Source organism: Equus asinus, chromosome 6 (assembly GCF_041296235.1).
Source record: "Equus asinus isolate D_3611 breed Donkey chromosome 6, EquAss-T2T_v2, whole genome shotgun sequence".
Lineage (NCBI taxonomy): Eukaryota > Metazoa > Chordata > Mammalia > Perissodactyla > Equidae > Equus > Equus asinus.
Window position 1 is genome coordinate 39,863,334 of NC_091795.1, and position 19,798 is coordinate 39,883,131.

General features: G+C 50.0%; 1 protein-coding gene across 3 annotated transcripts; it reads left to right on the forward strand.

Moving 5' to 3' along the window:
• Positions 1 to 3,192: 3,192 nt before the first annotated feature.
• On the forward strand, positions 3,193 to 19,631 carry BOLA3 (bolA family member 3). Of its 3 annotated transcripts, XR_006529332.2 has the most exons (5): positions 3,212 to 3,373; positions 5,592 to 5,715; positions 7,599 to 7,687; positions 17,748 to 17,854; positions 18,665 to 19,631. XR_006529332.2 is itself a non-coding variant. In XM_014829776.3 (4 exons), the coding sequence occupies exons 1-4, from the start codon at positions 3,320 to 3,322 to the stop codon at positions 13,656 to 13,658; spliced, it is 333 nt and encodes a 110-aa protein (XP_014685262.1). In that variant the 5' UTR covers positions 3,193 to 3,319; the 3' UTR covers positions 13,659 to 15,336. The 3 variants fall into 3 exon arrangements, 2 of the variants coding, with proteins under 2 accessions (XP_014685262.1, XP_044628624.1); XM_014829776.3 differs by lacking the exons at positions 17,748 to 17,854; positions 18,665 to 19,631 and adding an exon at positions 13,593 to 15,336 and having other exon boundaries at positions 3,193 to 3,373; XM_044772689.2 differs by lacking the exon at positions 17,748 to 17,854 and having other exon boundaries at positions 3,217 to 3,373.
• The last annotated feature ends 167 nt before the right edge of the window (positions 19,632 to 19,798 follow it).

A 19,798-nucleotide genomic window follows, 5' to 3' on the forward strand; every position in this document is an offset into this window, starting at 1 on the left:
CCTAATCAAAACTCATACGGGTGCCTCTGATTGGCAGATCATAGGTCACATACCGCTATCGAAGCTGAAAGAGAAGCTGGGGGAAGTTTCTGGGTTTTACTTGGGGGTTGAGAGCTCATAGCAAAATTGTTTCTAAGATGGATGGTCCAAAAGCTTGGACTGGCTGCTGCTCTGTGAGCTTTTTGTTCCTGTCCTGTGAAAAGATAAGGGCTTTTCACCAGACTGTATCCAAATACACTGTTTAGCTCAGCTGACTTTTTTTTTTTTTTTTTGGTAGCAGATTTGCTAAGTGAAGGAAGTAGATTATTGATTCAGATTCTGGCCAAGTTCCTTGTTTTGTGGCTGACCAGCACTTTGAATATCACTTCCTTAGGGGAACCTGCCTGTTTTAGGAGAGCCCTTTAGCAGGTTATCCCATTTAATCCTTACAGCCACTTGGGGAGGGGGTGGCAATTTACAAGTATGTTAGGAATTTTTCAGTGTTTTCCAGACAGTGTCAGAGAAGCTCAGACTTCAACTATCTAGTTCATAGCAAGGTAGGTCTCTTTCTCTGGGTTGTATTTGTAAAAATTCTCTGTTCAAGAGTGCTAGGAAGCTCTAGAAAATAAAATGAATGCAATTAAAAATCACCCCAATGAGGTAATAAAAAAAGGAGCTGCATCCACAGAGATCCTACCTAAGGAGCTTCCTGCAGTAGCTCAGATGTGAGTCTTACAATATGAAAGCTGGGAGTGTCACCGGCCGATGAAGAGAAGAGAATCTCAAATTGAGAGCAAAGAAGTAAAATGCAGAAGGGATTGAGACTAAAGACATTACACTTTCCCTCAACAAAGTAAGACCGATCTTTTATTTGCTTCAATCATAAAAACTTATTCTCGACCTGCTAAGTTGAAACTCATTTGGAAGCCCAAGGTTCGTGAGATTGTTCAAATCCTTTTCTAAAAAGCTCCGGATTCATGCTCTGGAACTGCTAAACCACTGTCAGTTCTGTTCCATAATTACAGTGCAGGCACTTTTTGTCCCCTGCCACGCTGGGCCATTGATGTAGGTGACTAAAGCAAGAGCCTGTTATGGAGCTTGTGGACCAGTGGTAAAAACAGACACATAGACTGAGAGTTCTAAAGGGCTATATGTGCAATAAAAGTTAGGCACAAATTGTGGGCCCTTAGTTTACCGTGGGGCAGTCCGAGGTGGCCCCCCAGGGAAGATGAGGCTTGAACTGGCTTAAAGGTGGGAAACTGCACAACCAAACTTGCAGCATATTTTGTACAGGGAGGCAGAAGCAGTGATGGCTGGACTTCAGTTGGACAGGTAGGTAGAGGTTAAATCATATGAAAGAAGTGGGTTTTTGCCTGTAGGTGATGGGGAGTCTGAAGGAATTTAAATAAGCAAATAAGGGACAGGTTTTCATTTCAGATGGCTCTGACAGCAGTGTGGCAACAGGGTAAGGGGATGATACTGGGGCAGAGTGGCAGTCCAAAATAGCAGATAATATGAGCAATTGTTAAATTACAGGGAAGAGGAAAGTAGGAGACAAGCAAAAGTACTGATTTTCAAAAACGGAAAGAGGAATTCTGGAAATACAAATCAGTAAGTTTAACGAGTCTCTTCGTTACAAGCAGCAAACCCAACTAAGATGATTTCAGTGCTCATTTCTAGCACTCCTTGTTTCCAGTTGCACAACCAACATCAAACATCCATCTCCTCTCAGCCTTGCTTTCTGTGCCTGCTTCATTTCTAAAGCAGCGCTGCCCACATGATTGTGAAGATGGCCACTAGCTATAGGCATTCTACCAGCATAGCAATCCATTTGCAAATGATCATTTCTGTTCCTTAGTTCCAGAAGGTCCCTAAGCCAACTCTCACTGATCTGGCTCAGGACATGTGACCAACCTTAAACCAATCCCTTTGTGCAGATTTAGGTCATGTCTGAGGAGGGGTTTGCCTCATCTGAACCATGTGGTTTGAGTAGCAAAGGGGTAGGTCAGCGCTACACCACTGGAAAAAATACTTTGGGCGGTTTTAATTACATCAGTGAGAAAATATTAAAAGTTGGCAAATTATCCCTAATTCCACCAACCATAATTTTTAAGCAATCAAGCAAAAAATGTGAGAGGCTATTACAGTAATCCAAAGGAGAAATTATGAGAGCCAAACCTAGGAGTCACACAATACTGGAATGAATGAGCACAGTTTTAGCTGATCGCTTTAACCGTAGGTCTGTCCACCCATCCAAGTGCAGGGCTGAACGTCCTGATTGCAGAGGGTAGAATGCAGTAGCAAAAAGAGCTAGTAAATCCTGTAGGGTATACCAGACCATATGCTGCAAACAAGTACAGCTAGAGAGAGAAAGGGCTTTGGCTGGATTTCGGCCTTGACATCTGTCTGAAGTTCTCCAGAGGTAAGGCAGGTTTGCTGACAATCTTATCCATCCCTCATGGTGTCAGCTTCCGCTACATTCCCAGGGCTCCACGGTCTGTGGCTCCAGCCAACGCCTCTGCTCGGCTGTGTCCTGCAGGCACCTTAAATTCACGCAAATCCGAAACTGAGTTCATCGACCCCCTTCAGCCCAAACTCTCCTACTCCCACTTCAAGCCAGAAACTTGGGAGTCATCCCAGACGCCCTCCTCACCCCCGCCACCCAATCCAGTCCCTCCGTTCCAGTCGCTTCCCAAGCGTCTCACTCCACTCCTCCCATACCTGCTGCCGCGGCTCTAGGTCAGGCCGCGTCTCGCCTGGACCACTGCAATAGCCTCGGAACTTCTGTCCTCGGCTCCAATTTCAGCCCCCTACAGTCTCCGCTCTTCGCAGGAGCCGGAGTGATCGTTCTAAAATGCAAACCTGAAAACGACTTTCCTGCTTAAAATTCTTCCCAGGCCCCCTTCTGGAGGGAGAACCCCAAACTCCTCAGTTTAGAACCGCCAGGTTGCCGGTGGGGGGAGTGGGAATGAAGTTCCACCTGGGGCACGAGGGGCATCGGGATAAGGGCAAGTCGGAAAGGAGGCCCGAGCCCCTCGGACGTGTTTCTAGGCTGAGGAGGAAGGACCCGCTGGGGGAACGAGGCCCGGGGAGGCTGGGGGAGCGCGGCGCGAGCGGGCGCGGAGGACGCGGCCCTGAGCCGACCAGGCGGCGCTCTCCGGGCTGGCGCGTCGCCAGGCGCGTCGCCAGGCGCGGACAGGGCCGGGCTGGGCGGGGCCTGGCGGCTCGCGGCCTCCGGGCGGCAGGGGGCGGCCTCTCCCACGGCGGCGACTCTCGGTCCCGGGCTCCGTGCCTTTCGGGCGACACGGCGACCTCGGGCGACGGGCTGCGTCGGCCGGGCATGGCGGCGTGGAGCCCGGCCGCAGCAGCTCCTCTGCTCCGCGGGATCCGCGGGGTGAGCGCGGGCGGGGGCCGGGCTGCTCTCCGGGGAGGGAGGCGCGGAGCGGCCGCGGGGCCGACTGCTGCCGGGGCTCGGGGACAGGCTCCCCGAGGGCGCGGCGCAGGGCCGGGGGCCTCCCCTGCCTTCTTGCCTTCATTCATTGATCGTCCGTTCGGTGGGCCCCGGCTTTGGAAAAAGGGCAGGCCCCGGCGCGCGCTGGGGGAGCTTCCGAGCAGGGTGGACGTTGGGGCGAGGGGAACAGACACGTAAACAGTCATAGTACAGCGGGCACGGAAAAAGCAATGTCGATTTTCCCAGCCGCAGACGTAGGAGTCATAGCGCGGAGCGACGGCGTGGGTGCCACGCGGAGGACTGTGGAGGGGTCAGCTTTCTGGGAATGTCCGCCCTAGCTCTGTGACCTTGACCCTCCCCAAATCCCACACACCCGGAGTAGAAGCCCAGCAGAGGGCACTCAACACGCGCTGTCCTAATTTTCTCGCCCCCTTTCTGATTGCATCCTTTGCCTCACTTCATCTACTTCTTTACTTTCCTCTCCCGTTCTTCCTTCCCTCCTGCTGGTCTTGGACCTGCCTCCCCCGAACAGGTCTACTGGGGACTTTCAGCGTGGAGGATGGGCATCTAGGGATTTTGTCAGTCGATTGCTGGTTTAAAGGCCACTGCCCACAGATCTGCTGAGATAAAAGGAAGGCTTCTTCCGAGGAATCTGCAGGGCTATCCATCCTCACTCTGTAGTGATGACCACTGCTGCCTGCCACCGGTTACCCTCTGCCTTTGCACGGCAAAGCCTCGTCCTCAGAAGAGGCTCCATCCCCACCCCCACCCCCCAATCCTACCCATGCCCACAGCATCAAGTTTGTCCCTCCACACAGTATTCAGACGGTCTAAGTCCAGATCTTTCTCCTGACCTGCATTTCAACTGCCTGCCAGAAACGAAATGTCTTTGCCGGTGCCCAGTAAGCATGCCCTGAATCATACAGTTCTTCCCCTGCTCATCTACCCATCCATCTATCCATCCCTCTGCCCTGGGCTCAGCTCTGGAGGGCTGCAGTAACAGGACAGACACAGTCTTGGCCTTTGAGACCAGTTGGTGAAAGAGCAAGTGCACAGGTCATTTTAAAGAAGATGCTCCGAGATTCTGTAACACAGGACCCATCAGGAAAGGCCTGAAGATGGGCCAGACTGGGGGTGAAAGGGTGGTACCTTCAGCACCAGCACTTGATGAACAGCGCTAGTGTTCTCCCTCCTGCCCTCTCCCTCCACTCAGGCCCGACTCCCGGGGCTGCTCCCTTTCTAAGGCCTCCCATCTGGGCATCTTTCCTGATGAGCTTCAGATGGCACTGTTTCGGGCAGGTTACTTTGTCTAATGAAGTCCAAAATCTTTAGCCTGATATTCAAGGCCTGCCATGCTCTATTTTCAGTCTCCCTTTTCTACATGTGCTCGACCCAGCCAAGGGGCTGCCCACTTGCTTTTCTGACCCCCTGTCCTAAGGGTTGAGACACAGTCCCTTCAGAAGCAGTGGCTCCCTGTGGTAGCCACTGGGGGAAGAGGGAGTGTTGTGGCCAGTGGTAAATAATCTAAAAATGTTCCCCCTTCTGGTCATTTAACAGACTTCTGCTTCCTCTCCCTAGTGAGGATTAGTACATGCTGCAAAGCGTAGCTGGCTTGTTGAGCAGTAGGTCACAAGGTCACATCCCACTGGAGAGAGTGTGGAATGTTAATCAGGCCTAAAGGGTGGGTGGCATCTGGCAGCACCAGTGCTCAGTCAGTGGCACCCTGGCCTGGCAGGGCACGTCTGAGGCAGGCTGCCCACGTCTCCTGGCTCTGCATCTTGCTAGCAGATCCAGCCTTTGGCAGATTACTTAGTGCCTCAGATTCCTCGCCTATAAAACTGTTATCATGGTAGGGTCTCTCACAGCATTATCATGGGGAGTTAAACACCTGTTGAATTAGGTTTGGGGTCTTGTTGTCTCTAGAATCAAAGTATGTTGTTTACGGTCTTCCCCTGCACCCGAAAAGTTTATTCTGCGTCCTGGGGCACTTAAATGGACACCTGACACCATGCAGCCCCTCTGACTTAGCCCATGGCTGTGCTGGTGAGGGCTTGGAGTGCTGCCTTGCAGGGGAACGGCAGGTGGGGCCTGCCTGGTGGCCCAGCCTGGCCTGGGGTTGCATTGTCTTGCTCTGCCGTGACTCTTCTCTGTTCCGTGGCAGCTTCCTCTTCTCCACTGTGCCCAGCGGATGTTTGCCTCGCAGACTGAGGGGGAGCTCAAAGTGACCCAAATTCTCAAAGAAAAGTTTCCTCGAGCAACAGTGATCAAAGTCACCGACATTTCAGGTGAGGTTTTCTCCCGTCTTTCCCATGGGGTTTGGGAGCATTTTGCCCTCTAAAAGGCAGAGGGCGGGGGGGGTTAGCAGAGGGAATTTGCCATCAGGGGCTTCTCAATATGTGTGGCTTTTGGACGGATGGAACACGGCCTCTCACACCAGACAGGTGGAAGTAAGGATGTAGAAACGTTGGAGGGAAACTGTGTGGGGACCCCACAGCCAGGAGGACTCAGTCACCAGCCTGGCCCAACTTGGATGAGGTCCCTCTCAGTCACCCCAGGGCTCAGGGCTACCGTCTTTAATTTGACTTTGAGAAAGGCCTTACTTTAATTCTCCACATTCTTCTGACACCTGGAATGTTAGAGCTGGAGCAGACCCTAGGAAGACATTGTCCTTTTGAGGAAAGTAACTGCCTTGGTTTCCCCACAAGGAGATGAGCCCAGATTGGCCAAAGAGCCTGCCCAGCCCTTCACAGGGAGGAGGCAGCAGAACCAAAACCAGAACCAGGACCCGGGGCAGACTGTCCTGAGCCCATTACCAGCCCCAGCCAGGCCCCGCCTTTCTTGGATGACTGGCACCACAGAAGGTTCGGCTGGCTGTGTGTTAGGAGCAGCTGGGGAATCAACTTCAGCACCCAGGACAGAGAAGAGAGGTCCTTTATCCGGTCACATGTGCAACAGCTGGCCCTGGGCAGCAAGATGGGCATCGACCTGAATCTCCCCACACCCAGGCGCAGTCTTTGCCACTCTGCGTTGCCACCGTGGCTCACTGGCTTCTCTGAGAACATGACATTTACAAGAATTGAAAGAAAGTTCAGGAAGTGCTTTTTATTCTAGAAACTATAGAAAATTAATCAATCTAAAGATCCATTGGAATGGTAGGTTGGGTGGGCGCTCTGGGGTTGGTCCTCCGGCAATGCTGAGGCCTTGATGTCACCAGTCATGCTCCTGCCCAGGCCCAGGCAGGGCAGAGCTAGAACTTGACCTTCAGTCTGGCTCTGCCCAGCCCTGGACAGAATGCCAAAAGAAAATTGAGGCTGGGAACCCCGGCTTCACCGAAGCTTGGACTCCTAGAGCACATCAGAGAAGCACAGCCACGCCTATTGCATAAATTGCACTTCTCATACAGTGGCCTGGTGTTAAAAGCACAGGGGACATTTTCTTTCTTGCCTACCTTGTGTCATGCTACAGCAGCACATTTTATCATCAGTCATCAGCCAGAGACAAAGCCTGGGCAGGGAGTGGATGGGTCACACAAGCTCTGCCTGGAGAGCTTCACCAGAAAGCGGCTCCCTCCCTGCAGAAGCCAGGATAACACTCAGGGCTGCTTGTAAAGCAGGAGGTGCTGGAGAGACCCCCGCCGGCTGTGACCAGTATGTCTGCGGTGTTTATTATAATGCTGTGTCCCTGCCTCTCTGATGCATCCTCATTCCTTTTCTTTCAATAGTATTACACACGATTTTCAACCCAAATTTTAGTATATTTTTGCACTTTTAAAAATACCAATTGCTGATCCTTTGGAAGGTGGAACACTGAAATTCAGTCCCTCCCACCCTCTTCCATGGCATTTGTTGGCTCAATAAAGGAAATATGAGGGAAACCTACATCTCCTGGGTTTTCCATGCTTTGTGCCTTATCCTCCCTTCCCCATAAGTAATTATCCCGGGAGTGCAGCTGCCTTGCAAAAGGAAGAGCACATTTTGGTCGAGGCAGCCCGCCAGGAGGCGTATGGGGTCAGATTGTAAGCTGTGATCTTTTTCTAATAGTCCTAGCAACTTTCTGTTTGATGGTAATATTCAGACCATCTTTGCATCATGCAGTACTTCAAGGACATACGGGCCTGTGGCTGCTGTAACTTAATCATTGAAATGATTTCAAATTGCATTTATTTCAGGAGGCTGTGGGGCAATGTATGAAATCCAAATCGAGTCAGAAGAATTTAAGGAGAAGAGAACTGTCCAGCAGCACAGGATGGTGAATCAGGTCAGTAGAAGCAGCCGCGCTCCTTTGTCACTGGTCTCCAGCGTCCGAAAGGGCCTGCCGAGTGGAGATGGTATTTCACCATCTAGGAAAGAATAATGCAATACCACGGTCACACGAACAGGCCGCGGGACCCGAGGAAGATGTAATCCGGAACAATCTGGAATCAGATTGTGGGCAAATAGGAATTTTCTTCACAATTGAAAACAAGTCACCCAATAGTTATTCTGCATTTCCTTAAATAATTCTACCCATGTTTAGTGTTATTGGTACATATTGAATAGTGTTTGTAAACATAGGAATACTAAAGATGGATGTTTTTGTAGAGTTGAAGATTTTTTTTAGCCTCTCTTTAGGACTTCTTTACGGATGGGTAAATTGAGGCACAACATGATTGAGAATTGTTCCAGCTGCTCCAGACCCAGTGACTGGGCATTAGGAGGCTGGAACATCAGATTTAACCAGACTGAGGCCCAGTTTATTCATTATCCAGGCTTATTTTACATGGAGTTTGTACCAGCCTTGACCCTTGGGCCTGTGTCTATAAACTCGCTCCCTCAGCAGGTGTATTTGACATCATTCTGGAGTGTCTTGCACACTGTGAACTAATTAACTTTTGTAAAGCACAGCTCTGGTCATGAGATTCCCTCTGTGGCCGCTCTGCTGTTTGAGTTCAGTCCCAGACTGCTGTTCCGGGCCTTTCCCCACCCTTCTGCTCACAACCCCCCTACTCCGGCCTCTGCCCTGGGGTCTCTCTGTGCATTTGGACCTTTGCCCAGATCCGACCTCCTGCCTGGGTTCCCTTCCTCCCCTCTCCCACCCAGCCCAAATGCTGCCTCCCCTCCCTGCCTGGCAGGAAATGAATGCCCTCCATCTTCTGACTCCAGCGTTTTCTGCCTTGGGTCCTGGCTACTTACAACCCCGCCATCTGTCCTTTGGCCCTGTCAGCCCTTTGTGGGCTGGTTCCCTTCTGGATCCATCTTTGGATTCCTCCTGGAGTCAGCCCTTCATGTGGATGGGACCACCTACGGCCCTGAGGTGTGCTGGTGGTCGGCCTGGGCAGTCTGGGGTGGAACAGCAACCACGTCGCTCCCCAGAAGCCCTTCCAGCCCCATGTGATCTCAGGGGTCGGAACCAAGGTGGAAGATAAGACAAGGAAGACCTGACTGTCCCAAATCCTCCCCAACCAGTAGAACTTTGGGTTTTGTTCTCAAAACTACTCAGGCTGCCTAGTGCAACTGGACTCCCAGGGGTGCAGGTAATTTGACCACATCCCTTGGCCTGAAGCCACAGTTACAAGTGGTGAAGGATGCAGGGTCTGGAGTTGGACTGCCTACGTTTCAAATCCAGGCTCTGCTACTTTCTAGCTGGGCAACCTGGGCAAGTTAACTCAACCTCCCTGTGCCTCAATTTCCTAATCTGTTACTGGGGAGACGAACAGGACTTGCCTCACAGGGGTGTTTTGAGGATGAGTGAGAAAGTACACGCCAAGCACTGAGAGCAGTGCTTGACACACAGTAGGCCCTCAGGAAATGTCAGCTGCTGTCACCATTTCCATCACCATCTTGTCATCTACAAAACTGGGTGGAAACTGCACCAAGTCCAGAGGCAAGGGCAGCGATTCCCGTGGTTTGGGGGAGTCACTGGCATCATCTGGGGCTCAGGGTTTCCTCTGGGCCCCTACAGAACTTGTCCTTCCCCCAGCACCGTCCGAGCAGGAGAGCCCCGCTCACTTGTCTGTCGTCACCCTAGAAAGCGGACCCCATGCAGGTGGACCTGGTCTATTTTGTGCACTGCCATGTCGCCCACACCTCACAAAGGACCTGGCACCTGAAGGAGCTCAGGCATGGTTTGTGGAGTCTGCAGACAGTACGGAGAGCTGGCCTGGGCCTGGTTACTGGCTCACAGAGAAATGGAATGTTTGGTGCCTGACAGGCGTTCCCTTTCAGAGAATTCACGTCCTGGCATCGGTGCACTTGAACCTGGAGCAGCTCCAGCCCGGGTCACCACAGCAGCTGCCTGGCCCGGCCGAGCACTGCTTGTGATGGAGGAGGTGATGCAGGTCACAGCCAGGCACCCACAGCCACCGGAGCAGGTTGGCAGGGAAGGAAGGGAGATCCCAGAGCCTGACTTTCAGCTGGAGCAGAGGCCACAGCCACAGCAAGCTGTTGGGCTGTAATGCGTGTGTGCCAATGTGCTGATATGGTCATGGGCATTTCAGATGACTGTGTGCGGGTGTTGGCTGGGATAAGTCATGTGGGAGGAGTGAAACAAAACGTCTTTGAGAGCAAGTCTATTGGCCTGTAGGGGTCTGAGCTAGACCTGGAGTTAGTTGTGCATCGTTCAGAGGTGCTGGGAATCAAGACTCTGACAGGCACCCCGTAGGAGGAGGCAGGGCTGAAAGGGGAGGGGAGGAGAAGGCATCCTCAGCTCCATGGCTGCTGAGTAAGTGGTTTCTTCCACAGTGCGTGAGAGTGGGGGGCGGTGCCCCGTCCACATGCACTGGGTGTCCAGGCTGTCGGAGGGGCCTGGTGGTCCTGGGCCAGGTGAAACTTTCCTCGTTGATGGTGTTGAATCACCCTAGTAGGACCAAGACTGTCAGGCCCAACAGGCCCAGAAAAGGCCACCTGGCCCATCTGATGCTGGAATCTGCTTCTCATCAGACAGTCCCTGCCTGATTCCCCCAGGACTGGGTGCCCTGCATCACAACTCACAGCTGCTCCGCCCTCAAGAGTGAACTCGCCATTTCCCTGGGACCCCTGCCGACTTGTGGCTCAGCCTCTCCCAGCTCCCTGTTCAGCAGCCTTCTCTTCTGAAAGAGTCGCTGGCATTTGCTTTGGGCCAGGCTCAGGGAGTCCAGGATGACAAATTTTCTTTCCCTCCCAGGAGCCCCTCCTCTACCCATCCTATTCCCACCCTGGAGAGCAGCCATAGGGAGAAGAGTGAGCACCAGCTCCCCCTTTGTTTTTTATGTTTTTTTTTTTTTTGAGGAAGATTGGCCCTAAGCTAACATCCATGCCCATCTTCCTCTACTTTGTATGTGGGATGTCTGCTACAGCATGGCTTGATGAGTGGTGTGTAGGTCCATGCCCAGGATCCAAACCAGTGAACCCTGAGCCACCCAAGCAAAGCAGAGTGTGTGAACTTAATCACTACACCCCCAAGCTGGCCCCCTAGTTCCCTTTTTTGTGTTGGATGGAGCTGGTTTCATCTTGGCTCTTGGCTTCCCAGTGGGATCTGAGCCTCAGTTTCCTCGTTGGCACATTGCCTGAGGTATTAGCCACATGAGTCCAGCCTCATGCTGGCACATGGAAGGCATCCGGTGCACAGCAGTTGCCCTCTCTCCTTCAATATGGCCTCTTTCCTCTCTGTTGCCCATCACCCTCCCCTAAGAGTGCCTCTGCCCGTGTCCCCCCTGCTGAGAGCCCCTCAGTGCACCCCACGGTGTCCCTTCCCACCTCCTAGCCTGTGATTTCCGATCCTCTCTGAGGTCTGCCTCCATCTTCCCTGCTTGCACCTGACTCAAGGCCAGGCTTTTCTTGGTAAATTGCGGCAGGTTCCCAGCCTTCCCTCGCCTTGTTCTCCCGGGCCCAGCGCCCTGTCTGTCTCCAGCTCTTCCACTCCTGGCTGTCCAGCTCCTGGTCCGCCTCCTCCATGAACGGACAGTGCAGTCGCAAATGCTCCCTCCTGTAAACACCCACAGCCGTACCGAGCTGGCTTGTGGTCTGGCAGCGTCCATCACTGTCTGCACTGAGTGCATTTTTTGTGGATTTGTGTTATTCTCCCACCTCTCTCATCATTTTCCTATGACTTTTTCATCTGTGTCCCCAGCGCCCAGCATGATACTGTGGGCTAAAAAACATTTACCCAAGCTACATCTTATAAACTGTGAGACTATGGCCAAGTCACTTTCCTACCAGGCCTCAGTTTCCTCAGCTGTGAAGTGGCCTAGGTGATGTCTAAGGCCCTCTATAGCTGTAAGATACAGTGAGCCGTGTTGGGGAGCCCTCTGAGGGTGGCAGGAGAGCTGGGAGAAGGCATTGGGAAGGGTAAATGTGCAGGGCGTAAGGGGTCAAGGCCTGTCATGCGAAGGTGTGGCTGGGCCCTCACCTGGTCATGGAAGCTTTAAGGAGGGGAGGCTGGTTGTGGCCCAGGGACAGCCTCTAGGGAGCATTCCAGACCTGTAGGAAGCAGAGTGCATGTGGCCCAGGGGCTGTGTGCCCTTCCCCCAGCAAAGACATGAGGCCTTTTCCAGAGGCATTTCTGCTTGTCTGCTGCGTTGAAGGGACTTGTTGGTGAAAATGTCAATGGTCGGGCAGCTCATTGGCTCCCAACACAACAGCAGCTCTGGCATAGGCCTAGACAGGAACCCCAGGGAAACCAAGGATGGCCAGGACATCAGGATACCTGGGTTCAGGTCCTGATTCTGCTACTCACTTGCTTGCTGACTAGGGATAAGCTCTATTTCTGTTTATCAAATAAGGAGACAGGACTAGATTGTTTCTAAGGCTCCTTCTGACTCTACAAACCTAACCACATGAGTTAGGGTTCTTTTTGTTACACGTGACAGATACCAAGCTAAAACTAGCATAAGTAAACAAAGGGAATTAGTTGGCCCTTTAATGAAATATCTGGTTTCTGGCAGATCTAGATTCAGGGTCTTAAGTATATTTGAATATGCTTGCTCTCTTTCATATTCTCTCTCTGAGCTTTAGCTTCTCTGTGTGTTGGCCTCATTTCCTCCTGCTGGAGATGGGCTTTCTCTTCTTGGTGGAGAACATGGCCCCCAGCCACCTCCAACTGCCAGTATTCCAGTAGAGTGACCCAGGAGACATGGATCCTCACTGGAAAATCCCAGGGGAGATTCTGATTGGCCCAGTGTGTGTCATGTGCTATCCCTGGACCAATCAGGCTTGGGCAGGGGCACGTAGCTACCTCAATACCAGGCTAATTGGCAGTTCCACCAGAAGTATACAGAGTGGAAAAGAGCTGTTCCCCAGGAGAAGGGAGATTCCTGGACAGACTGGAGAAAAAGCATGCACCCCACTATGATGACGAGGCTCCGGCCTAGTGTAAAAGGACCTGGACTCCTCTGCACTGATGATAAACTCCAGTGGGCTAAGCCTCCCTCAGGTCCTGCTGTTCTCCTGGCACTGCAGGGAAATAAATATCGATTTGACTGTGGCTCGTTCAGATTTGTGCCCTGACATTGTTTGTAACCTTAAACAAGTTTCCTAATTACTTTGACTTTATTTCCTGATCTAAAGTAAAATTGGGAATTTGTGCTAATTGGTGTGGTTTTAAAGAACAGTTGTTCATTGCTTGAAATAAAAAAAAAAAAAACCCACAGGAAACAACCTAAAAGTTCATCATTAGGGGACGGGCTGGAAAGTTATGATCCATCTAGATAATGGAAAACTATGCTGATGCCGACAAGAATGAGGGTGCTCTTCATGCCTGCGGTGGGAAGCTCTCCCTCCCATGGTTAGGGGGAAAGCAAAGTGTAGAACACTGTGTTTGAAATGCTAACCTTGCTGTTTTTAAAAGGTAATGGGGTAGAAGATATATTCATATTAGCTTGAATATGCATTTTTAAATCCTTACAAAGACACACAAGGAGCTAACAACAGTTCTCTCTTTGGGGGTGAAGGTGGAAACTGGGGGGTGGAGGACAGACGTGGGAGGGAGACTTCACTGTAGGCCTTTTTAAAGCTTTTGATTTCTGAGCCAGGTTAGATACTGATTCAAAAAAATAAAACATTGTTGTCCAAAAAAAGGAAAAACTGCTAAAAGAAAGTGTGTGCAGAGTCTCTTACAGATACAGAGCTATATAAAAATACTCTCATTGAGACTTATTGTAATCAATGTCAGATACAAAATAAATGATGATGCTCTTTTACTCACTTAGGCACTTAAAGAAGAAATCAAAGGAATGCATGGATTGAGGATATTTACCTCCGTCCCCAAACACTGACCACGCCCTGGCTGCATAGATGCTGTTGCTTAAAACCTTGGATGAACTTGACCATTCTTTCCTAGGCATTTGCCAAAAAAGTTATCTATTTTGTTCATAGACATTTCCGTATTATAATTATAGAAGAATTTGTTATCTATTTAGATGTTAATTAATGGCAACAGACAACTGAAGCTTTTAGAGTCATTAGTCATGCTTCTATTTCCTTTATTTCAAAAGCAATGTCCTTTTGTCCAAAGTGGTCTCGTTTTTGGACAGTTCTGTCCTGATGCAACAGATGCAGGACAGAGTGCCAGCTCCTTTTGTCCTGTCAAGACTCTTTTTTGTTTTTCCTCCCTGAAACTGCTCAGGCCCCTTAATCTTACCAAAAAGGTAAGAAAAGAAAAGATCCTTGGATTTTACTGTTTCCTTAGTTTACCACTGTCTTTCCCTCCCCTCCATAAGCCTGAACTTGGATGCTCAGTTTTTTGCTCCCTGGAGTGGACTCTGAGGATCTGGGGCTGCCATGATCAGGATCTTCTTCCCGTGTTTGAAAATTCCCCACCCTTTGCATCTTGGTGGGAGGTGGAGCCTGCCTCCCCGACAGAAGCTGAAAAGGCTTGCTTTCCTAGCTCCCTTGCAAATAAGGCACAGGCCAAGCTAGACTCAGGCAATCAGACAGAACTACGCTGCACTTTGAATTGGGAGCAAGTGACGCCAAGAAGCAAGGGCAGTGGTGCATCCACCTGGCAGCCGTGGCACTGATGTCTGGTGTTCTGGGTGGTGGCAGCAGCAGAGTCAGTGGCCCCTCCTACCTCCCTAAGAAATAAGAATATGTGGGTAAAACAACCTTGAGCCCCAGAGTTTTCGAGCAGCGCAAGTTTTACATGTTCTGTTCACGTACTGTGTCCCCATTTTTTGGTTTAAAAATATTCTGTATCTCTATGGTGGGGTGAAGGGCTTGGTGTCCTGCCAGGGCAAAGCTGCCTTTTACGTGGAATAGAGTCGCTCAGTTGTGTCAGAGCTGAGTAGACAGGATAAAACGAACTCCTGAGGGCCTGAGACATCTGTGAAAGAGCTAGACACCCCCCAGAGGCCAGCTTTTAGGTGGTGCAGTGAGGAAACACCTAAGACTGGAGTTCCTGAAGCCAGAAGGCAGCGGTCAGCAAGAACAGAGAGACGACAGAATTATACGCATGTTGATTGCACGAATGGAGTCTAATTGTCCTCCTCTTTAAGGTGAACTGCACCTAGTCACCTGCTTCTACAGGACAGAATAAGGTGGAAGCGACAATACACAGCCTCAGAACTAGGTCATAAAAGGCACTGTGGCCTCCTTCTTGATTTCTCTTGGATTCCTGGCTCGAGGAGAGGGTAGCTGCCATGTTGTGAGGACACTCAAGCAGTCTGTGGAGAAGCCCAGGGGAGCACCCGAGGCCTCTTACCAACAGGCAAGGAAACAGGCCTGCCAAACGCCAGCAGGGAACTGAGCCTTCTGTCAGGACGAGAGCCATGTGGGTGAGCCATCTTGGAAGTGGATCCTTCCAAGTCACAGTCACAATCAAGCCTTCAGAAAACTGTAGCCCCAGCTGATGTCTTGACTGCAACCCAAGCCAGAACCACCCAGCTAAGCTACTCCCCAATTCCTGACCAACAGAAACTGTGAGATAATAAATGTTGGTTCTTTTAAGCCACTAAAGTTTTGCGGTCAATTTTTATGCAGCAACAGATTAACTGATACACTTGTGCATTACCGAGAAGACACGGGGACATTTCACAGATTGAAGGAAGGGTTAAAGAGCCAAACTTCAGAAAGGACAGGGGTATAGCTAAATGTCATCGACACCACCCGGTCCTCTTGGCATCTCCTGTCTGCCTCTCTCTGCAGATTAGCTTTATTATCTCTCACTCTGGATTGGCTTCCACCACACAGCAGTGTCCATACTGCCGGTAGCTCTCAATTTTTATATCTTAATGTCTAGGCCATAAGAAGGGCAAATTTTCCCTCCAAGTTCTGGTTCAAAGAATGCCAAGGAAGTCCTCTGATCAGCCCCTCTTGGATCAGGAGCCACCCTGGACTAATTAGCTGGAGTCCAGGAGTCGTGTCCACTGCAGCCTCTCTCTGGACTCTGGTTTGGGGTGGAGGGAGGAACAGTTGCCAAAAGAAGTAGGGGTTCTGTTCTGCAAAGAAGCTGGGACAAAATGTGACCTCGACTGGAGGAAAAGGTGCCCTCGCAGGTGTCCTAGGAGTCTGGGGTCACCAGAGAAACTCAGCATCTCCCCTCTGCTTCACCCCACCCACACCCCAGGGGACTCTTCAGGCCCAGTGAAATGTGTCAATCCTACTACCACTTCCACGTGTCTGCTCCCAAATCTGGCAACAAGAACTTTTTTAAGTAGCACACACACACCCTGCCCCTGGCCCTGCAGCTGTTCTCAGGGTTTCCTTTTAGTTGGTTAAAAGAAGAGAAAAAATTGTTTGATCTTAGTGTCCAAAGTGTAACATTGCATCTGATACAGCCAACTCCTAGCTTTTTGATTAAGTGCTACTTGTGGAAACTGCTGAATTAGATGACACCTTTTCTGAGCCAAGTGTCCTTTTAAGAACAGTGTAGAGTTTTCCAGGGGAAAATCCAAGGTGTCCCGAGGTCGGTGCCTGCTGACCAGACAGGTCAATCTAAAGGACTCTGCCCAGTCCACAGCCCTCCCTGGCCCGTATTGTTCCATGGGTGCCGTAGTGTCCCTCTCCCCCTGATGAGACCACTCAACGAGCAGTCATGTGACAGGCTGGCTTCCAACCTGGGAAGGAATCTGGGGCCACAAATCCCCACCCAGACACCAGCAGTGGCAAGGAGTCACTGGATCTAATTCCCTTTCTTGGGAACCCAAACTGGAAAGGGTGAGTAAATGACCTACGGACAGCTAATGGCTGGTGCAAAGCTCTGGGCAAGCAAACGCCGGCGTTCACGTCGGGACACATGGGCAGATTGATCAAGGAGAAGCGAAAGTTGAAAACCGCCCGGGAGATGTCATGACGGGCATTGACTATATAATAAACAAGAGAGTAATTCTCAATCTGGCTCCAAATTAGAACTAGCTGCAGTATTTAAAAATGCCCATACCTGGGTCCCTCCTGGGTCTAAGAGGCCGGCTGGTGAGCGGCAGGGAGAGTGGACCTACAGAGACCAGCCAGTCAAGTTAAAAGGTAGACTCGAAGTGAACCGCCCAGACCCCTTAGAGCCCCAGGAGTCAGGACGCCCTCCCCCTAGTTCCGCTATGCTGTCCCCAGCGCTCTCTCCGGCCAGCCCATCCTCTCTTCCCTCCAGGGAGCTGCAGCACGTCGTCGGTTCCTTTGCCATCTCCCCTCCATGCCCCATGCGTCTGGGGGTGCCGCCCCCACGCCTCTCATTCCGCAGGGTAAAGGGCGGGAGAGCGCCGATGCAACCAGAGCCGGGCGCAGGCCCCCGACCTAACCTGGGCGAACCGGGCCGGCCTGCAGGGTCCGCGGCTGACCCAGCCAGGCCCCTGCCAGCGGGACCGTTTCCCCGGGAGCGTCGTCCGGTTCCCGCGCGGCCTGGAGCCCTGCTTCCCGCCGCCGCTCACCGCGATCCTCGCCTGCGCTTCCCCCAGACGACTCTAGGAAAGGTCGGCCTCCGTCAGAAACCCGCGGCTTGAGTCAGCAGAGTTGGCTGTCTTACGCGCAACCTAAAGAACCCTCCAAGCCACACCGCGCGCATCTTCCAAGTCTCCTCCACTGGGACCCGCTGGAGTGCCGACCGAGCCGACTTCTGACATCTTTTGTATTTGCGTTTGCTCCGATAATGCTGGTGGGATTAATTCTATCGTTCGGCACGTCATTCCAGGGAATTGATCTCATTTCTTAGGTTGTAGTAAGATACCCCCTCACTGTGAATTTAAAAGAACATTTACGCAATTTAATTTTTTTTAAGAAAAATAACGTTTATTAGAGAGGCAGATAAGAGGGTTCAGCTAAAAGATGCCAAAGGTTGTTTTCTTTTTAGAATAAGAATAAAAAGAAACAGTCGTGTTGACCTTTATTCAAACACAATTTATTCAGAACCTAAGTGCCTATAATGGTCTCGTTTGCAGCATCCAGGGGGCCACTGAGCCGGGAGGGGAAGAGCCTTGGGCGGCAGTTATACAAACAAAAAGATCTCCAGCGAGCAGAACCACCAGTTAAACAAACGGATAAACGGGTAAAAAGTTAAAACAACTGAAGTTTAAGCAATCACTTTAGTTTTTTTTAAAAAAAATTGTTTTTATCACAGTTTCAGATTTACAGAAATATTGAGAAGATTGTACAGAGTTCCCCTATACCCCACACCCAGTATCCCTTATTATTAACAGCTTACAGGAGAATGGTACATTTGTTACAATTACTGAACCAATATTGATACATTATTACACATCAAAGCCCATAGTTTATTCAAATTCCCTTAATTTTTCCGTAATGTCCTATTCCAGGCATCGGCTCCAAGACACCACATTACAATTAGTTCTCATGCTTCCTTAGGCTCCTCCTGGCCATGACAGTTTCTCAGAATTTCCCTATTTTTGATGACCCTTTAGTTTTTAAATAGCCGTACATACAAATATTTTCCGTGGGAGGAATTATAGATGTATTTGACAGAAAGCAATTTTAAAAACAAAAACAAAACCACAAAAGAAGAAAGTCACAATCCAGTCGACCAACTGAAAGTTACTCTAATCTAAACATTCTGGCAAACGTTAATTAATCGTGTCTTAGACACCACACCAAAAAAGTGTGCTGGCATTATTAAGAATAAAACCACTGCCTTGGGTGATTGACGTCAGGAAGTAGCAGCTTCGCCCAAACAGGATGGGTTTAAAGGAGGACATTGTCTGGGGGGAGGTGCGGTGGACTTATAAACAAGGTCAGGGAGGAGAGGCTTGTACACTCACATTATTCACCTGGAAGTGTCTCTCTGAAATAAAGAAGGCAAACTTTATAAACAAGCTAACATTTTCCTTCTTTTACTTAACAGGGACCTACTGGAAGAAAACAAAGACTACTTTGGGTGGAAATGGAAATTCCTGATGCTTTGGAAATTATTTCAATACTGTTTCTAACCCTTCAAGCATTGACAAAAGGAACTGAAACTACGAAATGTCTTGAACTGTGTTTAGTCAATGTCCCTGTCTTCATCTGTTCTCAGCACTGAGGCATGCAACTTAAAATAATGATCATAAATCTATGCACAGGGCACCCCCTGCCCCCGCTCTATTCAAACCAGTTGAGCTATTTTCTGAATCAAATTTGCACAACTCTAAAGAAAAAAAAAACTTCAAAGAACAGGATGTTTTTCAAGGCAGCCTTTTTAGAAGCTAATGTGGACTTGCCCTGTTTGGCTTTTTCAGGGTTTGGATGGCCTTCTTTGTGGTTAACAGTTTGACATGGAGCTCATCAGCTGATATAGGAAAGTCAGATTCCAGTATCTTCAGTCTCCCATTCGTTTGGTTAAATGCCTAAAGGTGGTAATCCGGCGGCACTGAAGTGGAGGCAGGCATTTACGGCTCATTAAAACAAATCCCCATGGTTTAAGGGTCAGCTGATTTTCTTGCTACAATACTTAAAAAGCAGAACTGGAACAATTCCTCTGACAAGGTCTGCCTCAAGATAAGCAGCTTTATCAATATTGTGTCAGTAAAGGCATAATAATTCAAAAGAAATTTTAATTACAAAATTTTAAAAATCATACAGTTGTAAGTCAGGCTGTCATTAAGTAAAGTCCACTAGGTTTCACTTGCTAGCCCTTACCGAATATGAGCTAACACACTGCTGGAACCTCGAAACACGGGCCATGCAGAGCAAGGAGCGTGAGTCCCTCCTGCCATTTTCGGATCTTCTGATCTGAGCTTATGAAATGAGCCCATAATGTGGAGGCAAGAAGCTAATCTTCCTGTCTAAAAGTAGGAAGGATATGAATAAACATTTTTTCAAAGCAAAGACAAGGGACATCTCAACCTGACACCTTCCTTCTAACCCATTTATAGCTGGTTCTCTGTGATCTGTGGGTAGATCTCATTCCTGAGCAGAATTAAACACTGGATTTGGTAGCTGTCCATGGACGTGACTAGTTTCACTATCCATTCTCTGCTTCCCTGCCAATTTAAGAATG

Excerpts from the sequence above, each read along its gene's own strand:
- BOLA3 (XM_044772689.2), top strand. The coding sequence starts at position 3,320 with ATGGCGGCGTGGAGCCCGGCCGCAGCAGCTCCTCTGCTCCGCGGGATC. Across the intron at positions 5,716-7,598 it reads CAAAGTCACCGACATTTCAG|GAGGCTGTGGGGCAATGTAT; the intron begins GTGAGGTTTTCT and ends CATTTATTTCAG. Across the intron at positions 7,688-18,664 it reads AGCACAGGATGGTGAATCAG|GGACCTACTGGAAGAAAACA; the intron begins GTCAGTAGAAGC and ends TTTACTTAACAG.